General features: G+C 41.8%; 1 protein-coding gene across 4 annotated transcripts in view; it reads left to right on the top strand.

Annotated features, from left to right (window-relative positions):
- Positions 1-564: 564 nt before the first annotated feature.
- LOC115568955 (probable serine/threonine-protein kinase kinX) overlaps positions 565-26,526 on the top strand; it is a 56,085-nt gene continuing 30,123 nt past the window's right edge. Inside the window, exons 1-2 of one of the 4 annotated variants that reach the window (XM_030396734.1) lie at positions 594-699; positions 23,074-23,123. In XM_030396734.1, the coding sequence (XP_030252594.1) occupies positions 23,074-23,123 (50 nt within the window). In that variant the 5' untranslated portion in view covers positions 594-699. Of the gene's footprint in view, positions 700-11,415; positions 12,067-23,073; positions 23,124-26,526 lie in introns of those variants that run through there. The other 3 variants (XM_030396732.1, XM_030396733.1, XM_030396735.1) reach the window with 3 other exon arrangements.

Below are 26,526 nucleotides of genomic sequence, written 5' to 3' on the forward strand. Positions count from 1 at the left end.
GCTATCTACTAAAGTTAGCATGTTAGCCAGCTACTCACAGCCCATCTTTGGCCAATGTACCTGTACACTTCCCCAGCACTCTGAGCTCCAAGCGCAATTAGGTGTGTGCCACTAGCAGTCCAGCTAGCGGCACACCTAACTGCGCTGGCTGTTACTCTGGTGATATGCTGCCCCCTATTTGTTTTGAGCATGAATTCGACAGGTGGCAAATTCTTACATATAGGTCGTTAATTTAAGGTCACACACTTTATATTCAATGGTTGCAAGGTCTTTATTTAACTTTCTGAAAATCACTTTAGGATAAGTGATGTGGACTGTAAATCTAAATTGTTTCACATAATTACAGTTTCCTTCAACACAGTTTTACACAAACATGATTCTTGTGTCATTCAAATCAATCCAATAGTGAGCTAGCGACTCTGCGAGTCAAAAGCCTAAAGCTACAGTGCCACTAAGATTATTTGATCTACAGCTGCGTTGTACTGATATGCAAGTCACGGGTTCCCTTCGTTTTTTATTCTCTCTACTTGTCATTCTACATTCCGAGCCGGCCCTGAACGCGGCGCCATAGAGCCTCGGACGCCAGGGCAGGACTGAGACAAATAATCCAATCATTAATGCACTAAGAGCGCTGATGTCTTGGTTTCAGTCTCTGAGGGATGACTTCACTCTGAGGCCGTTTGAGCTACAGCCGACACAGTAAGTGTTCACGAGCTTTAACTAGACCGTGGCGGAGCGGCTCGAGCTCTGTTAGAGCCGACAGGAGTTATTGGGCTGCGGGGAGTTTATGATGTTGGGACTGCTGATCGATACTTGCGGTCGATACAGTGTCCTGCAATGCTTTTGCTTTTGTTTGCGCATCGGTTTGAGTTGTTTTCTGTTTGGTTTATGACTATTTACCGGCAGCACTGGGACGATGTGGGTGGGCTTTAATTGTTCTGAATGTTCTTGGAAGTGAAATTGTGAGGTTTTTATGGGTTTGATTGAGAACAACTCAACCATATTCCAGCTGAGAATTGAGTTTGCTATGATTTCTATTTACTAACTTTCCAGAAATGTTCTGTTTCCACGTTTTCTAAACTGTAAATGTGTTGTTTACTGTTAAGTCAAAACTTTGCCTGCAAATGAATGACTTTTAAACTCAGACGAAAATAGATCTTTTCATTTCATTAATCAACACAACAAAACTGTGAAAGGTCAGTTTAAAGTTAACTACCTATTGTGATTTATTCTGTATGAATTTAGGTCATTAAAATGTGTTTCAGGTTGAAATATATTGCACAGTTAAGTTTGGAGTGAACTTTCTTAAATTAGCCAATTTCTCAATAGGACCCTGGTTATCTTTAAATTGATAATTTTCTCCCTCATAGTAGGCAATTTAACAATTAACTTGAGGTCATATTGTACCCTTTTCTCTACAGTCACCCATTCTTCATCATGCTGTAATACTGTGACATCACACACACACGCTTCCAGTGTGTGTGTGTGTGTGTGTGTGTGTGTGTGTGTGTGTGAGCTCAGTGTTTGGTTGAGGCAGGTCAAGGACAGTCCAGATTACACAGTTATATTCCAATGTGTGTGAACCACTGTAATCCAGAACACAGACAGTGACTGATTCAGAATAGATTCATGTTGTGTGTCAGCATGAGAGGATGAAAGGCTCTATTGATCCGGACTCAGCTGACCTGTGCCTCATACTGTAGTGGAGCAATACGTCTGATGGCAGGGTGTCTTTGTGCTGTGAATGACGATAAAGCAGATCTTTTCAAAGCCTCCTGATAAATGGTAGACGATAGATAGTAGACTGGTCTTTTAAAATCTAGCTAGCATTATCACACTGGACGAGGATGCATGAGTTTAAGGGCATCAGAGTAGGTAATCTGACTGAGAAGCTTGATGAATATATGTATGCCTCTGTTTGCATGTGTGTGTGGCCTGTCAACTGTCGCTGCCTTCCTGATTAGAGGGCTGATTAGGTCATCTGTCACTGGGTCAATGAACAAACCTGTCGATGTCTTTACAGACGTGTCCTGTTTACCGTTCCTCTCTGTGAGGAAATCCCATCATGATTCCTAGTTGATACACAATTAGACAATTAGACATGTGGCTCTGCTGTCAGCGCGTCCTGCTCTGTGTCTGCCTGAAGGCCCTCGGATACAGTCATGTTTGTGGTTTGTCTCTTGCGCTGTGTTCAGCCTCGGTGGAAGCTGATTTGAGACTCTTGAGTCCTGAACTGTTTCCTGCTTCATTATAGGGGAGGTCAGCATATTTGCCAAGGCTACAACTACTGAAACCTGTTGGAAGAGATCCAGAACTCATCCCGCCACGCGTCAAGTTATTTTTCTTGTGGCCAAACGCACAGGCATTGAACCAGTTAGCGCCCTATGGGGAACTACTGGCAGCTGTAGATGTTTTTTAGATGTGATGACCAGCGAGAAAGTGGGTGGAGTTGCCCCTACTGGCCATCAGAAATGAAACTAATGTGTTCACTCTTCTCTTGACTGACTACGTAAAAGACTTTGATTTACCAACTGGCTCCCTCAACGGTTGCATTCCCCTACTACTCACCCAGGATAGACGGTGAAGAACAGATGCTTCATTCAGTCCCCTACCAAGTCTTTTTTGAAAGTACCTGCCCTTTTTCTGGCCATTTGCACCTTCCCTTGATGGCTCTGCACAACAAACCGTCTGGAACTTAAGAATACATTTACCAGGCAACGAGGGACAAACAAAATTAAGTTGTTGGTTGTATAATGGGTAATGTAGCAGTTAAGGTTCTAGGTTCATTTTAAAGCACAGGGTTGTACAACAAAATGTATTTTGTAGTCATTTTTAAAGGTCCAATTTGTCAAAACCCAACCTACAATCCCGAAGCGTCAGTATTTGACGAGTTGGGAATAAGCTCAACTTTCTTACAAATTGGACCTTTAATGCTACGCTAGAAAAAAAGACTATTTTGATGGTGGAATGTTGAGGATAAATTACTGAACGGTCTCAGGAAAGAAGCTGCTCTGTAGTCTGGTGCTACGGCCGCAGATACTTCTGTATCTTTTGCCAGAAGGCAGCAGGGTGAACAGACTGTGGTGGGGTGGCTGTTGTGTTAGCATCCAGTGTTTCCTGGAGCTTGATCCATACAACGAAGGAAAAGTAAGAATATCTCAGCCTCTGCTGCACAGTTGTTTTTCCCTTGTTAGAGTGCCTCTTTAATAATAGGTTGACATGTAAGTAGCTGTTTGCACATGCCAATTTTAATCTTGGTCACGTCAGGAAAAGTGAATGTTTCATTGTCTAAAGGTACGGTTATGTTTGTCCTCTGTTCAATTGGCATTGCCCTGGACTAAATTCGAGACACAACACATTTCGGATGTTGGGAACAGATGAATATTGATCAGATCGATCCCTTGAAGCAGTCTGTCGGAGGAACACTGGGGTTTGTAACCAGGTGGTGTAACGGTGTAGTAAACATGGAGGTGAAACGGGCAAGAAAAACAACCGTTTTCAAACACACTCGAACACTAGAAGGTGAGCTCCGACCTGCGGTTCAACCTGAATTAGTTGGAGATACGGGAGACACATGCTTGGAGTGACTATATTTGGATGAGAGGGTGGAGCTGGCAAGGATCCTGATTGGATCTGACTTAGAACCAGAGGACACACTGTGATTGCAGCTTGTCAATGGCATGGTAGCCCCACCCTAAAGCATACCCTGCTTTATCGTCTGTTTTACTGTAAATGAGACCATAATTTAATAAATGAACATCATGCTGTATTGAAGAAGACTTGACACTAGCGATTAAGATCATAAACTCATTAGGAAAGTGGAAATGGAGAATGTAGTAGCATAATTTATTCATAAGCCTGCATAAGCTACAATTGAGCTTCTTTATGGAACCAGTGGACCTGTCCCTACTGGCCCTAGGAAAGAGTGAAGATTTAGGGAACTTTGACATTGGCTTCACTCTTTAGAACCAGAATCTCCATCCATATTTTAAAGAGTATACAATGAAGTGAACGGTAACAGGGCAAACAATCATAGGACTAATGTGTGAAGCAACTATCCCCTCAGTGTGTTGTGAGTGTAGAGATGATGAAGAAGTTTTATTTGTGATATTGACTCTCAGATTTCTGTGGATGTGCGTCTCTCTTGGTACTGAGTTTTGGGGTTTTCCAAGCGTTTTTGCAAAATGATATTTACATCGGTCAAAAGAACTGAATAGACAATACTTGGCAGTTGTTTGTTTATTTACATAGACATAATAAAACAGCATGTGCTGCCCAGAGACATCACCAGGAGGGGACTTCTCTGGTTAGATCGTAAGGAAAGAAGAATCTGTTTGTCCTGATTGTGTCTCTCTGCAGTGAATAACCTGAAGATACTGTTAAAACAACTCCAACTGTATTTATTGTGATGTTTTTCAATGCTTTGTCTTAAAAACAAAGTTAACAAACTATATTGTATATTAATTTGCCACGTCAAAGTCAGCTGTTGCCATAAAAATTCAAACCCTGCATCATCAGTGTGTTGTCGCTCCGAAAAAGTTTCAGTTCAGGATTATTAGGTTGTCGTCGTTCGGTTAAACACTTTGAATCAACTGACACACACACACAGAAAATAAGTGTGTGAACGAGCAGCGTGGAATACGGCTGTTCTGGTTTTATCGCCCCGTAAACCTCAGCTGGGACCTGAGATGGGGAGAAAGAAGAAGAGATCCTAGCTTGCTGGAGGAGTGTGTTCTCACTCGCACACAAACGCACACCACCCAGTACGGCAGACTGAGGGAAGGAGTATGATTACAGGGCTATTTACATTACAACATAGAGCGAGAGAGGGGGCGAGAGTTTGCGAAAAGAGAGAGAGAGAGAGAGAGAGAGAGAGAGAGAGAGAGAGAGAGAGAGAGAGAGCAAAGATGGTTTCCAGATGTGAGGTGGAATTCAGAGAGCTCCCCTCCTCCTCTGTGCAGAGAGAGAGAGATCTGGATCAGCCTGTGCATGTTGTAATGGAGAGAATAGGAGACAGAGAAACCGCAAAACAGAGGAAAGGGAGAAGGCATTGCAGGGGTGAGTGAGAGGGGCTCCAGCCAGAGGAGGGGAAAGAAGTGATGGAGATGAGGAAGGGGATGGAAAGAATAAAAAAGAGCGAGGAGAGGGAAGAAAAAAGCATGCATGGCCTCTTTGTCGACCGCAAGTCCAGAGATCTAACTGGGGGAATTCAGGCGCTGGAGGTTGTTTTGGTGTCGGTGAGCGAAAAAGTCCACCACAATTAAACACTTCTGTAGAACCAAAATACAACGTTGTGTTCTTCAAACATTTGTAGCGGTAAGGCTTTTTTATCAGCATCATATCTGAGGGCGATCCTGGTCTCTTTATCGCACATGAATCAGAGGTCATGTTTAGACCAGCGGAAGCACTGTGTGAAAAATAAAAGTCCCGTGTTTATTTCGACGAGGCCCCTGCTTTGGCACAGCGGGGTATGAAGTCAACAGGTGTCAAATTCTTACATATTGCACCTTTTAACTAATAATCAGATTTTTAATAGCCGTCTATTTAACAAGGGGCTACCTGTCGAATTCATGCACAAAGCAAATAAGCTGCAGCATATCACCGGTGTAACCACTGACTGCCTCCAACTGTAGCTGCCTTTAGCTAGTTAGCTCAGTTAGGATGGGCTTGCTTGGGTTAGATGCTTAACATGGTAACTTCTCTGCAACACAATGAATAGACATGTGTTATTTATTCACATTCAGTTGATGACCTTAGCTCATTTATTAAATGTATTTTACACTATTTACATATTGTACTTTTAAATAGGACTACTTTGTCATGAATTCTGGGTGAGTTAAAACTAAAAAAATATGAAGTCAGTATGAAGGACATTTTAATGTAAAGATTCAGCAGAGAGTGACACTACAAGCATTTTCCTTTCCCTGAAATCTCAGTGTATCACAGACCTGTAGCAGAACCGAGCTGCGGTGGAAGTGTTTCATACTTCTGCTAACTCATCAGTCATGCTCAAGATAGTTTCCTCGGTTAAAGGAAAACCACCAATGATTCCTCACTGCTCTGTGTTTCCAAAAGACAATGTTTTTGACGAACCACAAATTACAAGCTGTTTCCTTCTATTTTGCCGGTCAGCAGGTGTCCGTGCTTTTTGAGGGAGAGAGTACTTTTTAGACTTAAAACAATCAAAAAATACGTGACCTACAGAGCAAAAAGTGGCCTGGCTCAACTATAAATCAGTCTAACATATCTTTGTTGAACTGGCCCCCGGGACCTTAAACTGAAGCAGTTAAATGGAATCCAACCATCAGTCATTTTGTTGAGAAGAGTTGTCAGACTTTTAGTGGCATTCAAATTGGTCTGCACGTGAAATGAATCGGCGTATCACAGATAAGGAATTGCTAGTAATTATTGATACGACAGTTAGTCTTCACGTTGGTGTCACCCCCGCCCTCCCTCTAGTTTCAGTGGGTCCAGACTCACGGCAGTTTCAGGAAATACCAACATCCACTTTTTTTTTCCTTTCGTAGGGAAACCGACCGACATTCCTCTTTGCTCTATAAACAGAAAGCTGTATGACTGATACATGCATACACACACTCACGCACATTTACACATATAATGAAGAATTGCACCATGCTCTCGGATCAGTTTTGAAGGGTCAACATTTAGAAATGCATACACGTACCCAGAGACATTGATGTGTTTTGAGAAAGTCCTCCTGTTGATTTTTGGAAGGTAACACGAGTGAGGAACCAGGTGTTTCATACACTGAAATGGGGGCCATAAATCTCCCTCCACAGGGGTGTATTTGGATTCCTTTGCAAAAGAGTTCATTTTCCCACTTTGAAAGCCAAGCAACATGCCTGTATTGGGTGTGCTGTGACTGATGCCAATGGGTCAAATGACTACGTGTAAGGTGAAAGGGGTCGCTCATGGTCGGAGACCTACAGATAATCTATCCAACTGTGCTGCTCCCCTCAGTTGTACACAGCTTGGTGGCACTTTACAGTTCAATGTTTCTAGGCAACATTGTTGTTGGTTTCGTCTCACCGCTCTCAAAGTAGTTTTCAGCCTTCGAAACAATTCTGATTAACTCACTGTACATCACCTGCACTGTAGGTAAAGGCGATAATAAGACACTGCTGTGTTTAAAGCCCACTTGTGGTCGAAAATCAAAAAAGCAGCTTTAAAAGTTTGTTCCATACATGCTCTGAGACTTCACATGATTCACATTTGTGTTGTTGGCTGGCGCTAAAAATATTGCACTGATAGTCTCAAGACCTCTTTTGAAGGTCTTGGTCTCATCTTGGAATCAGTTATATTTTTGCTCGGCCTTGTCTTGGTCTCAAAACATGGAGGAAAAGGACAGGAATTTATTTTAAGACTAGCCAAGCCAACAACTGTCAGGGTTATCACTGTATTGTATAATTGTTTGATACATGCTGTGTTTAATGGTGGTTTTCTATGGGAAGTCAAGAGTCACCCAGAAAACCTAATGTGTAAGGTCGATGGTAAAACATGGAAAAGGAGTGTTGAATGGTCTTTTTCCTACCTTGGTTTTGGTCTTGACTTTGTCCAAACCCTTCAAACACTTGGTCTTGTCTCCGTTTTGATAGACTCTGGTCTTGGTCCTGGTTTGGGTGGTCTTGACTACAACACTTGCTGAGTTGGGGCAGTGTAAAAATGAAACTGTCTGACTTTTCGATGTAGTGTTAGACGGATGATGAATGCTCATGCTCTTATAACAGCTGCAATTTATCTACATAAAAAATGGCCGCTACAATTTTCTGGAGCCTGTGATGGTTTCCTCAAATAGTTACATTTTATAAACTGGAACCCAAGAGCATCTAGCACTTTGCTTGATGACTATAAGACTTTGATTACATTTAGTTTTAATTAGCTTTCTGTCGTTTCCCTAATTGATTACTCACTTGACAATTCGTACTTATTCAACAAGGTTGTCCCAGCAATTTCAGTCGTCAGTGAATCTTTGGTATCTACCGTTTGGCTTTATTCAGCCAGCTAGCCTCAATAGACTTGACAATGCAGATCCTGCTATTGTGCATCTGAATACTACATGCTGTACTTTCATCACTGATCCTTCATCCATTATGAGTGAATTTCTGGAGTTCTATGCCATGAATGTAAAACTGCTCCATTCTCGGCAATGTGTCACCGTGAACATCAGTCAGAGGTGTTTTGCTCAATCAAACCTGTGCGTCACTGCCTTCGCCTCTGTCTGGCAGCCGAACGCAAACTTAACCTGTCTAATTGGTTTGACCCAGTTATATGTGAGGCAAACAAGACTGGATGTGTTTGTACTTTTTCTTTGATTTTGAAGCTTTTTTTTGTTTTGAAAGTTTCTCAGACTGTTATAAAGATACGAAGTACAACACAGGAGGATCATTCCTGCTGCAGCACCAAGCGAAGAGATTGAAGTTTGTTTCCTTCTGAAACGGGAAAAAAGGAGATCGTGTACTCTGTGTAGATTTATCTGACAGATATATTCAATTTCCTGAGTGTCTGACAGCGAAAATGGAGAGATTCAGAATGGGAAATCCCAAGATCCTTATTCCTGGAATGAATCTCAAACAAAGCCGAGGCAACACCGAATGCACTGGTGGAAGCACTGATTAGCACATACGTTAATATAGTGGAAATCCTCTGTCAACACTACTTCACCCTCAGATGGTCCTCCATGACGGTTTCTTGGCTATGCCATGTGGTAGACGTTTCTATAGAGAGCTGTGTGTGTGTGTGTGTGTGTGTGTGTGTGTGTGTGTGTGTGTGTGTGTGTGTGTGTGTGTGTGTGTGTGTGTGTGTGTGTGTGTGTGTGTGTGTGTGTGTGTGAAGGAATTTCTCTATCACATCGTGCCAAAACTGATCTTAGCGACTGTGTGTTTGTATATTATGCTGTTGAAACGGAGCTGCTGAGCTCTGGAACTGCTACACACTGACTCTGTCTTTGTTTACGCTGACATTCGTGCACATGGACCCACACACACACACACGCACACACACACACGCACACACATGAGTGCTGTAGTGACTTGGCCCGCTTCAGTCAATTTCAACTTGTTTTGAAATTTAAAAAATGAATCACACAGACAACATTCAGTCTGGGCATGTTTGGTTTGAGAAATTCATTCCACCATCGCCACTCGTCCATGAATGCTCTGATGATTAATCTGATTTGGTTGTTTCCGTCATGTTCTCGGTCCAATTATTCACACCGTTGCCTCGACACCAAGAAGACACTCTCTGTTGTTGTTTAATAGGATTCAGTTCAGGCGTGCTATTGGGTGACGAGGCCTTTTCCAAGAGGTAAATCTTCCAGCTTTCACTGGAAATCTCACAGATCTTTAGACTATTATAAAATGTGAAGACAGGCCCTGTGGTAGATGATTTAAAAAGTCTGATTGATCCTACGGTGATCATTCAAGTGAGCTGGCCAGGTAGCTAAAATTGACCCCTTGTCTTGATTGTATGAGAGGATCTAGCAGCGGGGAATCTCATGATCAACCCTTGTGTCACCTCGAAGCCACACACACATAAGCACTCGGGGCTCTAGTAGCTGTGGGAAGATAAGCTCCCTGCTTATAGTGATTAGCTGCGACAGGCTGTTGCGCGACTGCTAGGCCCCCTACTGAGACGGATACAGAGTTTAACATGAGGCTCTGTGACATGCAGGAGTGGGCCAGTTTACTTAACTAAAACAAGCTGCACAACAAAACAGCATCTCCCTGATGTCAGGGAGGTACTTCTGATAAACGCTGTCTCTACTTTTATTCAACATTCACGACGCAACCTGCCGCCTCCATTATGGAGGTCACGAGCATCTGTCAACTGAAAGAATCGATGCTGTCATCACTAAGTGCTGTATATTGATTCATTTTGAGAATGCTAATCCATTATATGAAAGTAGAACAACACAATGTACCAGGATGGTCTATACTAAATGGAGCCCAAGGACTGGATTCAATCCAATATGTTCCTGTATGGCTGACAACCAGACACAGTTCGGCCCTCCCGACAATGGCAGGAGTGTTTTCTGATTTGAGGCTGGTCCGAATAGATTAATCTGCCCAAACGATCCCGCATTGTGACAGGTTTACAGACATAATCTTAATGTTACCAACTGGATCAGAGTTTCCCAGGTTTCTTATCCTTAATATTGATAGTGATGACTTCAAATCCATCCTGAAATGGGCAGCGATGGAAAATTGAGAAGAAACCCGCAATAGCCAATGAGAGTGAGCAGCCTACGAAGTGTCATCCATTGGATAGTAAGCACAAGTTGTTTTGTGTTTTTCATAAATAGCCTTAAATGATCAGAAAAGGAACAAAAAATACTGCACTAATACTAATACTGCACTTCAGTTCTTCAGATACAGAAAAAAGGACTGTACTCTACATCCTATGTTAGAGGTCCATTAAATAGTTGCACAGGTGTCTGCATCGCCTACTGCATATTGGTGGACATTAGCAAAGTAAGCTATTGAGAGAAAAGTCAATAGTTGGTCCAATATTCACGCTTCTTGTAGATCTACCTTTTGTTAATTGCTCTCCTGAGCAATATCTGGCCCTTAGACAGCTAAACATGTGTTCATCAGCCAGTCACCTTTGTCTTTTTGCTTTGTGGTCCAGGACACCTCGCTCACAGTGGATGTATCAGTTTTTTATTTTATTTAAAGCATCTGCCCTGTTTAGCTGGAAACCATGCTGATGGATACACTGAGAGGGATTCAGAACAATAACTTTAAAGTCGTTGGCCCTAAAACCAAAACAATTAGCTTAAAGATGCTAAAACGCTCCATAGTACTGAGTTGAGTTAACATCTTAGGGCTTGTCACTACAAGTGACTGTTTTTTACGCCTAGTAACAGAACCTTTAAATTGGTAATATAACTTATGTTAATGTTGATGTTAACATTAACTTTCAAGTTACTGGCTACATTATACTAACTGCCTATCAAGACAGTAGTGTCAGCTCAGCTACAAGTTAGCTTCAAATATACCTAAAGACTTCCTACGATGGGCTACTTTTTACATTTCAAACTACAATAACAGACCAGCCTGCAGTTGAGCTTTCTCTATTGTTCTGTCTTGTGCTACTAAGCTCTGTGGTCCGCCAACATGGCCGTCAAAGTTACACAACTTCAAAGATTGCCATTGTGTGCCGACTCTTAATGCAGCTGTTTGAATCCACATTTTCACCAGAGAAATAAAGTCTTGCCATTAGTCAGTTTGCAAAACACATCATTTTGTACAACACTAACAGTAGAGAGAGAAACAAAGAGGATGGGGTCATGGGGGGCCGTCTCTTGTTCACACTTCCCTCCTCCCTCTTTCCTCCCTCTTCATCCTCTTCCCTCCTCCAGCCCTCCCCTCTCCTGCATTACCAGTTGTGGTGACCGTGAGGAGAGGAGTGAGGCATGCAGCAGCCCCTCAGTCAGTCACTTAGTCAATTGTTTTCCCTCTAGCTCACCACCATATTGTACCAATTCAGGGATTTTTTTTGTACTATACTTCTTCTGTGAGACGCAATCTTACAGGAAAAGCGCGTTCTTTTTTTCTTTTCATGGGGACACATTTGAAGAGAAGACTCCTGTTTTTCAAACTTGTTCCTATGATTCAGTGCTCCTTCTGTGATATTCTGATCCTGTTATAATCCCACTTTGGCTGCCGCTGTATGTGAGCACTGGCGTGGTTAAGATTGGCTTGCTGTTGTGCCCCTGCTGCCAGACTTTTGGAGAAGGGTGCTCTGTATGAAGTTTAACTTTAGAGGAGCTTAAAAGGGGGAGGAACCCTCAGAAGATGGTTTGACTGGGAGGAGAGGACGATCTGTCGTGGAGTCTCCGGTCTTTGGCTTTCAGGGAGCAGAGGGAGTCTGATGTGAAGCAACACCTGGAGGTGTTGGATGTGAAGGTTTTATATTCCATTCTTGGACAAACCAGGGAGAAGGCTTTTATTTTACAAAGGAGGAAGAAGTGTTTTGTTTTGGGAAAGACTCTTTTCTTCACTTTTACAACATGGCTGGGATGTATGGATGCTTCAAGAGCAGGAAGTAAGTTATTTATTGAGTTAATTATGGTTCGGGTTACCAGAAGATACCAATGAATTATAAGATGATGATATTGTCTGGTAATTACTTACTTAAACTTGTATTCACATTAGATGTCTCCTGAAGATTGCAAAATCTTGTTTCTGCATCACACCTGACAATCTGATATTACTCACCGATTGCTTCATCAAACCGCCCCGTTCACATAAGTATGAACATGCCCTTCAGCTCTGTGTCACAGGAAGGGGATGGTATTTGTCTTTTTAAAGGAATTTTCCATTTTCAACACATAATTAAATCTTAATAGAAGCCGTGCGCTGCTTGTAGTATTAACACCAGAACATGTGTTAAAAGTCTCTTGTTACTTAATATTTCATTCCAGAGTGGCCACTTCTTGTTCTGAGGAGGAATACATATTGACCACAGCTAAAATGCAGACAATTTGCATGTTGGGGGTTTTCCAGCAGTCTTTTGTTGCAGCTGTCTAATCAAACTTTTGTTTCTCTTTTGTTTGCTGAGACAATTGATGGCTTGTTGTTGGAGGTGACAGTCAGCTGTGTGACTCAGAGCTGATTGACTGAAGAGACTCAGTTTACTCTGGAAGTGAATCATAAATCCCAGAACTGAATTTGCTTTTGTTTGCACTTCGGAGAGAATCAGGAGGATGCAGGATCAAGTCATGTTGATCATATTAGACTTTGTCCTCATTTAGATTTGAGTGTTTTTTTCTGTTACAGCTGATGGAAGTCCTCGGGGATTTTAATGATTTGAATTGACTATATATAGGACTCCGGCCTTGGCATTACGGTCGCACCACAGAGGGTTAGCATAATAAGTGCCTTTAGCTTTCTGACTACAGTAAAGTGTCTTTTTTTGTACCAGAGCTGTGGAGATGTGGTGTTGGGCACACTGATACCCCCTTCTACTTTCTTTTGTCTTTAAGGCTTTCAGACTCATGACGTGACAACAATACAAGCTTTTATGGCCCACTCACCAGAGTTGACTTAAACAAACATTTTGTTTGTGTGTGTGACACAGAGAAAGAGAATGAGTTAAGAGAGGGGATGTGCTGTGAGACAGCTACACACAGATCCAACTGAAGAACCACAATTGTGTTCTCCTGGTATCAGTTCATACTGAAACTATGAGTGATTTAATCACTTCCTATATAATTTACAAGTAATAGCAACAAGTTGAAGTTGTCTCCATCATATGCTTGATATTTAAAGTAGCTGTATTGTATATTTTCATTAAAATAAGTGTTTTAACGGCTCTATATTCCACCAGTAATCACTGTTATAGTGTTTGGTTGGTAACCCGTGTCTCTCCTCCCCTGCTCATGTAGCATAAGAGAAAACACATTTTCTGGTATCCCTTCCCGCTTTATCCAATCAGGACAGAGAACACCATGACAAGTCGGTCCTGTCTGATCGTGAAGGCACAGAGCAGGATCCTGCTGTCTGCTGACATGTTTGGCGATTACCGCTGCGTTTTCATGTGGTTGGAGAGAGGGGATCGCTAACTGCAAAATGGACAGGAAGTTGAGCTAAAATGACACTTAGAGCAACTTTAAGTGCGTCCCTGGCAGTGATGTGCACAGGGGGGGCAGTCGCCCCCCCTCGTGGCCCAATTGTTGAAAAAACGCACGCTAAAGTGCCCTCCTGAGAGCCAAAACGCGTGCTAAAGTGCCCTCCTGAGAGCCCAAAAAGCATGCTGAAGTGCCCCCTTGGCTGGTTAAAACATGATAAACTGCCCTCTTGGGAGCCAAAACACGCGCTAAAGTGCCCTCTTGGGAGCCAAAACGCGAGCTAAAGCGCCCTCTTGGGAGCCAAAACTCACACTAAAGCGCCCTCTTGGGAGCCAAAATGCGCACTAAAGCGTCCTCTTGGGAGCCAAAACGCGCGCTAAAGTGCCCTCCTGAGAGCCCAAAAAGCATGCTGAAGTGCCCTCTTGGTTGGCAAAACACACTAAACTGCCCCCTTGGCTGGTTAAAACATGATAAACTGCCCTCTTGGGAGCCAATACACGCGCTAAAGTGCCCTCTTGGGAGCCAAAACACGCGCTAAAGCACCCTCTTGGGAGCCAAAACGCACACTAAAGCGTCCTCTTGGGAGCCAAAACGTGCGCTAAAGTGCCTTCCTTTTCGCCCCTGCCCTTCAAAAAGTCTGCGCACGCCACTGGTCCCTGGACAACATGTCAGGCATTACGTTTTCAGTAATCATTTCAGTAATCATTTTCTTCCTTTGTTTGTTTCAAGGTTGTGTTGAAAAATGACTAACCCAAAAAAAAGACAACACGCCCATGAGTTAGCATCGGAAATTGACCACTCTTTAAGTTGTGACACTTTCAGACGGACTTTTCTCTTGTGCCAGGTAAACACAATCCCACCTGAAGGCAGCGTAAATCTCACAGGGCATTAACTACTTCTACACAACTCTCTATTAGCTAAAACTTTACTAAATCCCTCTGCCACTAAGCTAACGTAACTGCTAGACAGGGTTGCTATAGCAGCATGGGGCTCTAGTACACAAGATACAAAGAGTTTGGGCTGGTGCTGCATTCTCTAATGTTAGCTGCAAATGTTAGCTTACCTGCTGACAACCAAGTTAAAGTAGCTAATGCCGTCATGTAGGCTAATATTAGTTTTACTTCCAAGTCTATGGTGCTAATCATTAGGTCATTATTTTGCTGGGTTGTGTGTTGCACAGTTTTTTTTTCTACTTTGTAGATTTCACCATATCACAATATTCGTAACAATAGCAATCAACCCCATTATGTGGGATAGCATTAGCCTGTGTTTGAACACACTGGAGAGGCCTCACTCTCAAAACTTACTTGTTTTCTATTTACATGTAAAACAAACTCCCACAAAATATGAATAATACAAAAATAAGTCCTTATCTGTTTCCTGAATATGCATACTTACATACTTAGAGTTAATCTGAATTTAGCCGACTAACTAGCTAGCTATGGTTGATAAAATCTGATAGCCAGGGGTGTTAAAAACTAAATTGATGGTTGCTGCTAAAAATGACCGGCTTGTTTTTTTTTCTATTGTTAAAAACATATTGAGAATTTTGAGCAATATAACTTTCCACGTTATCAGCGTAGACTCCAAATGTGCTGCACAAGCAGGGAAAGCTTTCCAGGCAAAACAATAACGGCTGAAGGTGCTTGGCAAAGCAGAAACGTTTTTTTAACCCTCAGTATTTCAGTCATGACTTATTATTTTGCAGGTTGAGGTTCAGCCCACCAGTGGTTCAGGGCAGTGTTAGTGAACGATGACAAGTTTGTGTTCTCACTTTCACACCCGGCCCCATCTTTCCCGATGCTTCCCAGTCATTATATAACCAGGGGAGGTTGAGTTTGTTCAGGAGGAATGGTGATGCAGCTGTAAATGAATGTAGACGGTGCAGAGTGACTGATGAGAGTGTTTGGGCACTTTCTGTCTTCAGTCCATGTAAGGCCTGTTGCTAAGAGCACGGCCCCGTCTCAAACCAGAGGGGAAGAGATGGAGGAGAGGCAGAGAAAGGACAGCTGGAAGGCAAGAGAAACCCCAAACCAGAAAGAATGGGTTCTAAACTATAACCAAACCTCAGGAGTAAAAAGCTTGATGGAGCTATTTGGACTATAATTGGATTTGAACAATAATTTAAAATCTGAAGATGACTGAGAATTCTAGAGCTCATTCAGGCACGGGGATGACAACATATACTTTTGATCACAGCAAATTATTTTGAAGCTTTAAGGATATTTAGCTATAAACTACTCAAGCATTTAATACTTTACCCTGACTGTGTCACAACTCTTTAGTTATAAGACCCTGTTGGTGGCCAATTACTCACCATGCTGGTTCATGTTGTTCCTGCTGGATTACTACAGTCAGGCATGCTCGACTAAGAAACTAATCTCCTTTTTCCACTTTTTCCTTGGATCGTTGAATTATTTTTTTTTACAAGCAGTGTCTGGTTTTGTTTCATTCACAGTGACTCACTACTGTGTTGTTTGTTTCGCTAAACATTTTCCTTTTTATAATCGCAGATATTCGTCTCAACTGCATTTTATAACTGTGACCCCTGCAGATTGTCATTTTGTCCTCAACAATTGGACGGAGATGTAACCAATATAACTCCTGCTTTGTTTCTAAATCCCAGTCAAACATATTTTTCAAGCACCAAAGTCTGAGACAAACATAAAAATAACAGTGTTGTAATTTTTGTACTCTGCGTACATCTGATAACCAAGGCAACTGATTACCGGTGTTGATTCGTCCAAGCATGTGCTGCATGATTCTGCATGTGAAAGGTTGTTGTAGTTCACTGGCACTTAATGATGCTTGATAGGATTAAATCATAACCACTTGAATGCTAAATCTGGTGAATGCTGGCTGGGAACTTCGGAGTTCATCTGTCAGGGCAAAAAAAAGTTGGATGTTTTACCTTTTTCTATTTACCAACAATTCTGTCAATGTCTAAGCCTTACAGTTTCAGCTCTGGTCAGCTAGCATAAGGTAGATTCCAGTAAGAAATGGCTGCTAGTCGCAACGGTAATGCTGGCTAACTTAGCTCAGTAACCTCTACGTCTGCTGGTGGTGCATGAACTGAGTATACCAAAAGTGTCAAACAGTAGTATGAGTTAAGAAAAAGCCAGCTCGCACACAAGTAACATTAGCTAACGTTAGCATACAGCATTTGTTCGAACAAAGGAACAGCAGGAATTTCAAAGAAGTTCCACAGACACCGTTTTGACTACTTTATCAGGTGTCTGTCTGTCGCGATCGCGAGATGCAGTCACGAAACTTCACAGGTGTGTAGTTGAGATCAAAATGAATATTGTATATAACACTTTAGTGCTGATTGTGCTAAAACAAGTGTGTGTAAGTGTGTTAGCCCAAAGTACGAGTTAACGGATGTCCATGTTATATTCATTCTGATCCGTGGAGTTATTAACAATAACACACCTGGGAGGTCTTGGTGGCCTGTCAGTAATGTCCCCAGTTCCAGTCCTGCTTATTGCATCTGTCTGTCTCCCCTTGTTACTAAAGTACGTAGTGCTAAAAAAAGACAGAGAATGCACACAAGTGCTGTGTTCATTGTGTATTGAGTTCTTAATAATGACATCTTTAGTTATGTTTTTACACACCTTTAAATCTGTGACTCTAGAAGTAATACTAGGCTCATTTGAGTTAAAGCCTGCTGCTTAGTACTGTTACTATCTCAAATCTTTCTTTTTCTTTTTTGTGTGTGTGCATTTTAAGGCATGGGAAAGTCAAAGCAACAATGACATTCCTCGGAGTTCAGGACTGAAATATATTGAATAATTTCCTTCGTAGTCACCGTCTCCTGCTGACCGTGCAGGCGTTGAATAGTTGAACTGGTCAAGAGGAAATACCACGGTTGTAAAGGCCGTGTTCCCAGTTAGGTATGTGTGGTTGGACAAGAGACAGGAATGGACAAAGAAAGAGAGGAGGGATGGTGAGAAAATGAGACGGGAGGTAAAAGCGAGTGAAGAGACAAAGAAGGGAGGTGGGAATAACGAAATGTTGTTGTGGAGCTGTTATCTGGCCACATTCTTTATATATTTCTTATATCCTTTTATGGCCCTTTGGCTCAAATTGAGCTCCTTCAAGTAATGGAAATGGCTCAGACGTCAACAAAAGTCACGTTAAAGCCTTTTAACATCTGGGGATAGAGTTAATAGTACAGTGAAAGATGTTTATCCTGGGAGGATGCTGCCTTTTTTTTTTTACACACTATTCCCCATTAATGTTTTATTAGATAACATGCAGAGAGACATGTGACAAGAGGGCACAAGGAAGCAGTCAGGCTGGACTTTGTGTAGCGATCAATAGTCCAATGAACCACATCCTACTTCCCCAGTCCACTGATGCAAAACCTCTTTGTCTCCTTTTTAAACAGTTGTTTAAAGGGACCCTATGTCACAATTTGTAGCAAATTACATGTATGAAGTGTAGTGTATTGATAAATCACTTATTTATTGACCGTATGTGAGCAGATTGTAACATGACTGTTGGTAAATGTGAATCCTGGAAGTCAGTGTTCTTAATGCTAAAAGTGACTTAAAGGTACAATATGTAAGAGTTGGCCACCTGTCAAATTCATATTAAAAAACAAATAGGGGGCAGAATATCACCAGAGTCACCGCTAACTGCTACTAACTGTAGCTGCCAGTAGCTAGTTAGCTCAGGTAGCTGTGCAGCTAGTTGTCAAGATTGGGGAGGTGACTTGGTGGAAGTTGAATCCATGAGCATGCTAATCCTTGAACGATCATAGCGTGTGTACGGTAGAGATAAAGAGGGGAAAGACCACCAGAGATTGGACCTGATTTGAACCTGAAGTTATTCCAGCAGGTCAGCAAGAATCTCAGGTTGTTTTAAACATATGATTATAACGACGTGCCGGAAATGTTTATACGTACACCTCCTCAAATTGCATACATACTTTATGTTGTGTACACACTTTGAAGTTGTCACGACAACTGTCTATATAGCTATATCTGTACCCAGCGGTTCAGCCCAGTTTATCATTTTAGCAGACTGGAAAAATCCTTCTCCCTCGCAATCCTCTCTTGATTCATTTCGGCATCCCTCTCTCTTTTCTCTGTGGAAATTGAAGGCTTGCGGCTCGTCATAGATCCACTAACATCGTATTACTGCGGCCAATTCATCTGTGCTCCCTCCGATCAGCCTCTCATCTCCGTGTTCTCCGCCGGGATTCAAGTTTAAGGACTTGGTATTTGCGTCTCAAACATGGGGAATGGATTCTCTAGTTCTCCGGCCAAGCACTTAGAAATAGGTCTGGGACTGGTCTTTTTAAGGTTTCCCACATGGATTCCACTCGGTGATATATTGACAGTGATCCTTTGCACTGAAATGAGAGACTGGATCTTGGGTAGCTGGCAGTGCAGAGTCCGAACAATCACTGTATTGATTTTCATTCATTTCAGTAGATGATACTAGATTTTGCAGAGCGTTTAAAAACCTTCAATGAGTGTGAGTAGCCCTTCTTTAAGGAAGATAGAAAACAGATTTTCATTCATGAACAGTTTCAGCTCATTCTGCTCTTACAGCTCTCACATGACTTAAGTTGGGCTCTCTGTTTACTGTGTGGAGCAGCACAGCTGAGGGGTTTGTTCTACGAGTCTAATGTGAAATCGTTACTGTAATTTAATCAAGTTATCGAAGGAGGAAAGCATTACAAGGTCTCTTGAACGAGTCACAGTTAACCTGCACTGAAGCTCTGCAGCGGTGGACGTCAGATTTCAGTGCTTACCATGTTTTACTCGACAATGTCAGAATATCTCAGTTAAAAGCAGCCGTGCACCGTACATGAGTGCCTTTCTAAGCTCTCAGCCCTTCGGCTGCTGCCGATTCACTGCAAATCTCTTACTCTGTGGACCCTAATTGCTGTAGTAATGTAATCAGGTCCATATTAGCCCAGTTTAGTGCTGGTGGTACAGCAGGATTAGGACTGGAGTGATGTGGATTTGTGATGTAAAAGCTCAAAGTCCAATATGGAAGCTACTATGGAAGCTTTACTAGATCAGATTATCCCTTTTAGATAGACAAGAGGATCTACGGAGGGAGATCATGTTAGAATCATGAAGGGGTTTGTTAACTATTTAGAGATCATTTAAAGCTCATTTCAGTATGATCGTCAGAGTCGTCGCAGTCAGACAATCTGCATGTCAGTGCTGACAAGAGCCAATTACTCAGTACCGTTATCTTAGGTGCAATGAGTAAAACTGGTTCCATTGAGGGATTAAAGCTGAACGAGATTGGATTTGCTTTACGTCAGAAGGACAAGAACCCTGTGGACAAAGTCAGGTTACAGTCATCTAAAACCAAAGAGCCCAGCGTTCATTTCTGCCACCGATCATATTTATTTGGATGTCTTTTTTAAGGTGCAATGTGTAAGACTCTGAAAGAATTCATAACATTTAAAAAATAACTAGTGATCAACAGGATGTGAAGACATAATAAGTATTGTATTGGTTGCAGAGATATCTACTGAAGTTAGCAAGCTAACCAGCCTGCCCTGGCCTGTACCGGTCCAGAATTGCTCTGCCAGCGATGTAAACACAGCACATCCCAGAGAATCCGAGCTCCCAGTTTGGATTGCTAGCTGCACTGCTGCTAGCTGGCGTCCTGTCAAATTCATACTCAAAACACAAGAGGACGCCAGTTCTTACATATTGCACCTTTAACTTGCATCTGTACAGTTTTGTCCCTCGTTAGTCAGCAGGGTTCCTAGATGAGGGTTGTTGTTAGTGTGTAGACCTGGACACTGTTCAGTCAACTCATTGATTTGTGTTGTCTGTTTTACAGCAGATGGCATGAGAGTTAGGTTTGTGTGTGTGTTATTGTAACTTATTTGTGCGTATGTAAGCCGGCAAATGTGTATGTGTGTTTGTGTGTGTAAGTGTTATGCTCACTGTAAGTGGGTCTAAATCAGGTTTTTTCATCCGGCTAATAAAGACAGACCCCTGCTGGTCAGGATACCTGTATGTGCTAATCTCTTGTAATGTAATGAGGTTGACACTCTCACTCTCTCTCTCTTTTTGTTTGTTTGTTTGTGTGTGTGTGTGTGTGTGTGTGTGTGTGTGTGTGTGTGTGTGTGTGTGTGTGATGCACAGACACACTCTTAGCTTCCAAATAAAGCTAATGATGTGCCCGAGAGTGTTTACACTGCAGTGCTGCACAAGGATTAGTATCTTAAATAAAGCCAAGTTTACAAACCACTGCCAGAGAAATGTCAGGGAACAATGTAAAATGGAAAAAGTATATCATATGAATGTGGTCGGAAAGAAAACAATTGTTAGACAAAAATAAGTAATTAAGGGCCAGATTGCTGATGTGGTTTTGCATTTCATGAAATAACAAGCTACAAGGCTCTGAGCTACAAAATACTGTAAGTTGCTCTTGTATATAAGAATATGAGGAGAGAAGGAGCTCCGGCTTGTTAAAGGTCATGCTGTGACTGTGAAATATAGTTTGAACAGACTAGATTTACAAGGTCGCCACACCCTCGCTTACATGTTACATGCAAACTGTAAGATGGTGTTTTACTGCCTGATTAAGTTCATCCATCATACTTGGTTAATCACTGTTCAATTTCTGAGATAACCGTTTCTGTTGTTTCAGACATAGAATACATCGCTGGCTTCATCTATCTGATAAAGTTCTCACTTTTTGTAATGTAGACAAAAGTGAGACATGGAGAGAGAGAGAGATAACTGTGGTGAGCTGAAAATATGATATGTATAATAAAAGCAGGCATTGTTACAAGTTGAACATGTAATCTCTCTCTGTGCTTCTCTTGCCTCAAACTGCTGCAGCCTGTATGTGATTTTGATGCCGTTCAGTCCGGACTAGTCCTGTGTTGAAAGTGATGTTATCAGCTCTGACTTTGTATTCTGTCCCGCTCATTTACATGTAAAAAGAAGAAAAACATATTTGTATGTAGGATGTATCTCTGCCATTAGCTTTAGTTTAGTGGGTGCAAGGGTCAAATCCATTTCTAATTTTCTTTAACATTGCAAGATCTTCCTACATTATTATTATTATTATTATTATCTTCCTACATTTTGTGTTAATTGCTCAGGGAATAATGCATCTGGGATCTGGGTGAAATAATCAGGCGGCTGGTGTCCATGAGTGAGTAGGAAAGGAGACTGTTGGGCCTTGGCAGAGGTATGCGCTCTTCTGAATGCTAGTCTAGCTGGTGATGGCTTATGGTACACAAATACTGCCTGTTGCCATGTTTCTAACGATACATTCCAGGGTGCATATTGTGTATCAATGGATGAACCAGTGGATGTATTGGGATGTATTGTGCATTGCAAACTGGATTTGAATTGTTACTGCCGAGCCTTTTTAATCATAATTTGGTCCTGCCTACCCGGCAGAGCAGCTCTATATATAAAACACAATAATAAACAGCTTCTTACTTTGTTGACATAAATTGTCAACAAAGTCATGAATATTTACAGAGCTGCTGTATCGGTTGAGTTTGTACAGATGTATGGCGTATGGCAGCTAATGTAAACATGATCCAAAGGTTGTAACAACATGCACTTCATTTAATATTTGAACTCCACTTTATCAATATAAGCTAGCTCTGAGCAGGCAATTAAGTGCAGTTTCCAATAATAGTGGATTACCTGAGGGCATCTAGGCTACACTTCCAATCAGCCATCTTATTAAAACCTGGTAAAGTTTACATGAATAGCTCAGAGATTCATGGTTCTGAAATTCTTTACCATTGCAAATAAATGCTTAAAATGTTTTGGATGATTAAATTGTTTGGCTGATTGCAAAGGTTGAAACCATGTGTTAGCCTGCGGTGACATTACTTTTTTCTGCGCTCATTATTCATAAATCAGTTTGTCTACAAATATTTTTTGGGATGTGAAAATAACTCATCATTTTTGTAGATTTCCATTGGAAGATGTGGCCATTGCACCAGACAGCTACACTAAATTAATTTTCTCTTCTCCATCAGAGTTTATTGTTGCTTTTGCCCTTTTTTGAGCAATTTCTTTGCTTATTTAAGTAAGTGAGGGTGATAATATAATTCGACTAACTGCTTCTTACCATCTTTGGTTGAAAACTACACCCCTGCTGTACACAGACAGGCCTATGTGTTTACTGTAAGTCTGTTTTCTCTTTTGTCCCTCTCTTCTTCCCAATATTCGTCTGTTTATCTAACTGACTCTTCTTTCCTTTCATGCTGCTCTTTCCCACAACCCTTCTCTCTGACCCCTTCCCTCCCTCTGACTTGTATTTGTCCCCGTCTTCTCTGTTTTCTCACTGTCTCCCTTCACTCCCCCTTGCTCTTTATTTTATGTCCCCTCCTCATCCTCTCATCTATCACTTTGTCCCCCTGTCTTCTTGTTGCCCTCTTCTCTGTTCAAATCTGTCCTTCTGCCTGTCGTTCTGTTTACCTGCTCCCTCTTCTTTCCCCCGTCATCCCTCCATCTTTCTCATAGATGAAGCGGAGGATGTCACCTTGGGGAGCTGGCTTTGGAAGTGGGCACAGGTCAGTCATTTTGCCCTCCGACCGTCTGACCATGAACTTCAGTGGTTTTTAAAAGATGGACACATGTGTTGTATGAACTTACCTGAACTGCACTAAGTAACCCTTAAAGGTGCAGTATGTAACAATTAGCCTTCTGTTCGATTCATACTCAAAACCAAATAATGGGGCAGCATATGGGAGTAACTGCTAACTGCTGCCAACTGTAGCTGCCGTTAACTAGTTAGCTCAGTTAGCCATGCAGCTAGCAGTCCTGACCATGAGATCAAAGCACCACAGAAGTGTCTGTGTTTAATCTGCCAGCAATGGAGATTTGGACCTGGAGAGGCTCAGGCTAGTCTAGTTAGCATGTTAAACATGACTAGCAACACAATGTACAGATACCATAATCTGTACACCATAATGTCAAATTCACATTCTGTTGATTTTTTTATTGAACTACTAGTTTCAACTAATATTCTTACATCTTGCACCTTTTAAAAGTCCAGTCCACTTTCTGTTGAACAAGAAGTTGAGCTAGCTAGTTGAGCCGATAGAGCCTAGCTTTGACTAGCAGCAGGGGGGATGAGTCAATATAGCCTCAATATAATGACATGTTGTGGTTTTACAGGGTGTTTTGTGTTGGAACCAATACTGACCAGCAATTAGACGCTGTGGCTTTGGCAAACAAATAGCAGAGGCTCCTCAATTGCCGAAAAGATGACATTATATTTCAGTTAGTGTTTGGAATAAACAAAGAGACATCACGATTTTGTATTTTCAAAGAGCTGTATGTGGGTGGATTTTTGAACTTTAGACAAAGCTAGGCTAGCTGTCTCCTCCTGCTTCCTGTCTTTGTGCTAATTTAAGCTAACCACCTCCGAGCTTCAGCCCCATAACGCAGAGACATGACAGCGGTATTGATCTTCTCACCTAGCTCTCACCATGAATGACAAAAAGATTATATATTTCACAATTGACTATTCCTTTAAAGCAGCTTTAGGATATGTGTCAGCTGTAATATTTCCACTGAGCCATATGAGATATAAGCCTTATCTTAGTAAAGCAGACTCTTCCAGTTCAATAATGTGAATACTTTTGCCTTCATCTGTGATGGTATGTTCAGTTTTCCCACCTGAGAGAACATGTAGTCCTGTGGTGTTATTGGGTGTTTAGACTGTTTCTTCTTCTCTCCCTGACACTTTATTGTTTCCTGTGTTCATATTATAGACACTGTGCTTTATCATTGTCTGTGTTTATCTGTATCTGTTTCCTAGAGATGTTATTAAGCCTCTTATGTAGCGTAGGCTACTTTTGGCTGCAGTGTCTTCCTGTAGCATCAGACAGGAAATGCATCGGCCCAGCACTATCAGCTCATAACAGCGACACTTGCAGCGTTTACGGCCTTTTGATGCAACAATGCTAATGCCACAGTTTAGGGTTTATTAAAGAAGTGATGTTACAGGCTGTTGGAGTGTAGTTGTTTCCTTCTCTGCTGTCGATGATTTAAAAAGGTAAGGCTGGGGATGATGATGATGATCCTGGTGACTTTAACAAAGGTCAGGACGATGGTACTAGCACGTGTTTATGCGATGGCAATACTGACGAAAGACCCTCAGCACGTCAACACACCCTCTGGAATTTTCCGTCTGCTTCTAAAACACAAACTCACTGTAAACACAGTCGACAAGAGGCTCTCCAGCTGCATCTTTAATAGAGAGAGACGGCATGTTCACACCAACGGCAAACATGGAAAACGCGGTTGTCTTTTTAAAAAGGGATGACAGTATTTCTCTACCATGTTAAAGCTTATATAGTGTAGCGGAGGAAGGTCTGTTGACATGGAAGCTTAGTTATGATTTTATCCATAGTGCTTTAAGTTAAGTGCACTTTTTTTAGCTGCTTGACTTTATTCTAGGTTCATCATTATGTGACATGTGAGGCATACATTATATTCATTGTCTGCCCTATTACTAGATTTGAGTAGTTTTGTACATCTGCTATAATCGTACCTCTGTAGGTGGAAAAACCTTTTTCAATGGATTCATAGCAGCTCTATCTTTATGTTCAGTTTTACAGTGACATTTTTGGAATAGCTGCAACCCTCTTCATTTTTGTGTCATTTAGTTTTTCCCATTTCCTACCAAGTGTATTGTCCAAAAATGTGTACATTTAATTAAATGTTTGCTTTTGATGTAATTCTATACGGGATTAGACTGAAGTTTTTGCATATAGAGCAAAAACGAGGTTCTGGATGTACAGGAAATAAAGTTTAGTTTAAGTTGGCACATGAAAGAGGGCAATAAAACGACAAAGTTTTGACACGATTGCCAAAGTGTAATATAGATTTTCTTTGGCCTTTGTGAAACCTGCATTTTCCCTTTTGTAAACGACAGTCTGACATTTAGTTTTGGTGTCAAGGAATTGTGTTTTATTCTTTCTTCTTTGTGAAGCTCTGCGGTTTTCATCAACAGGACTTGTCACTGTTCCTATAGAAATCTTGAGGAAAAGGTCAATTTCCATTTTTGTGTTTAGTGCCTTTTTTTGGTGGGATAGCTTGAAGAGTTGACGGGAAAGTGGGGAGGATTGACACGCAGCGCAGGGCCACAGGTCTGATTCAAATCCTGGGCCTCTGTGGCAAAGACGCAGCACGTGGGCCGCACACTCCACCAACTCAGCTACTCATTTCAGTTCACTAGAAAAATACTGCCCGTGCTAGCAGCTCTGGGAGGCTGTAGTTTACACACGTTGGTGTTGGTCACCATGGTTTATCAGGGTCACCATCTTAGATTAGCTTGTTAGCATGCTGAGATTAGCAAATTACAGCTCAACACTAAGAATAATGCACATTTACTTACAGGAGACCATGAATGTCTCTACAAAAAGTCATGGTGAAACGTCCAATAGTTGTTGAGATATTTCCAAAGCGATGGACTGATCCACTCCCCAACACGGGTATAAGAAATACATTTCTGTCACTCAGACCAGTGGAAAAACTGACAGGTTTCGCTGTTCTTTAGACCTGTTTCCACTCTTCGTGGTATCACACATCTGTATTGACTCGTAGTATCCCGTCACAGCTGTTCTGCAGGCTTGATGGTTTCAAGCTCATTGTCATCTGTTGTAAATGAAAAGATCCTGAATCACTTTCATGAAGTTTGGCCTCAGAAAAACATTTCCATCTCTCCTCCCGCCAGGTCTTTTCTCATGACGTCCATGGATTCTGTGAAAAATATCTAGGCCACATTCACGTTGACGCAGCCATCACTATTCACTGTAAAACATATCGGTAATACTCAGCTTCCTGCCAAACTACACAGGAAATCTTGTACATAACGCGCAGAGATAATTAGATTTGAGCCTGGAATATGTAGAACTTGGTGAATTAATGGCGTGTCTGTGTGAGAGGGCAGCCGACGGCCTCAAC

Source organism: Sparus aurata, chromosome 18 (assembly GCF_900880675.1).
Source record: "Sparus aurata chromosome 18, fSpaAur1.1, whole genome shotgun sequence".
Classification (NCBI taxonomy): Eukaryota; Metazoa; Chordata; class Actinopteri; order Spariformes; family Sparidae; genus Sparus; species Sparus aurata.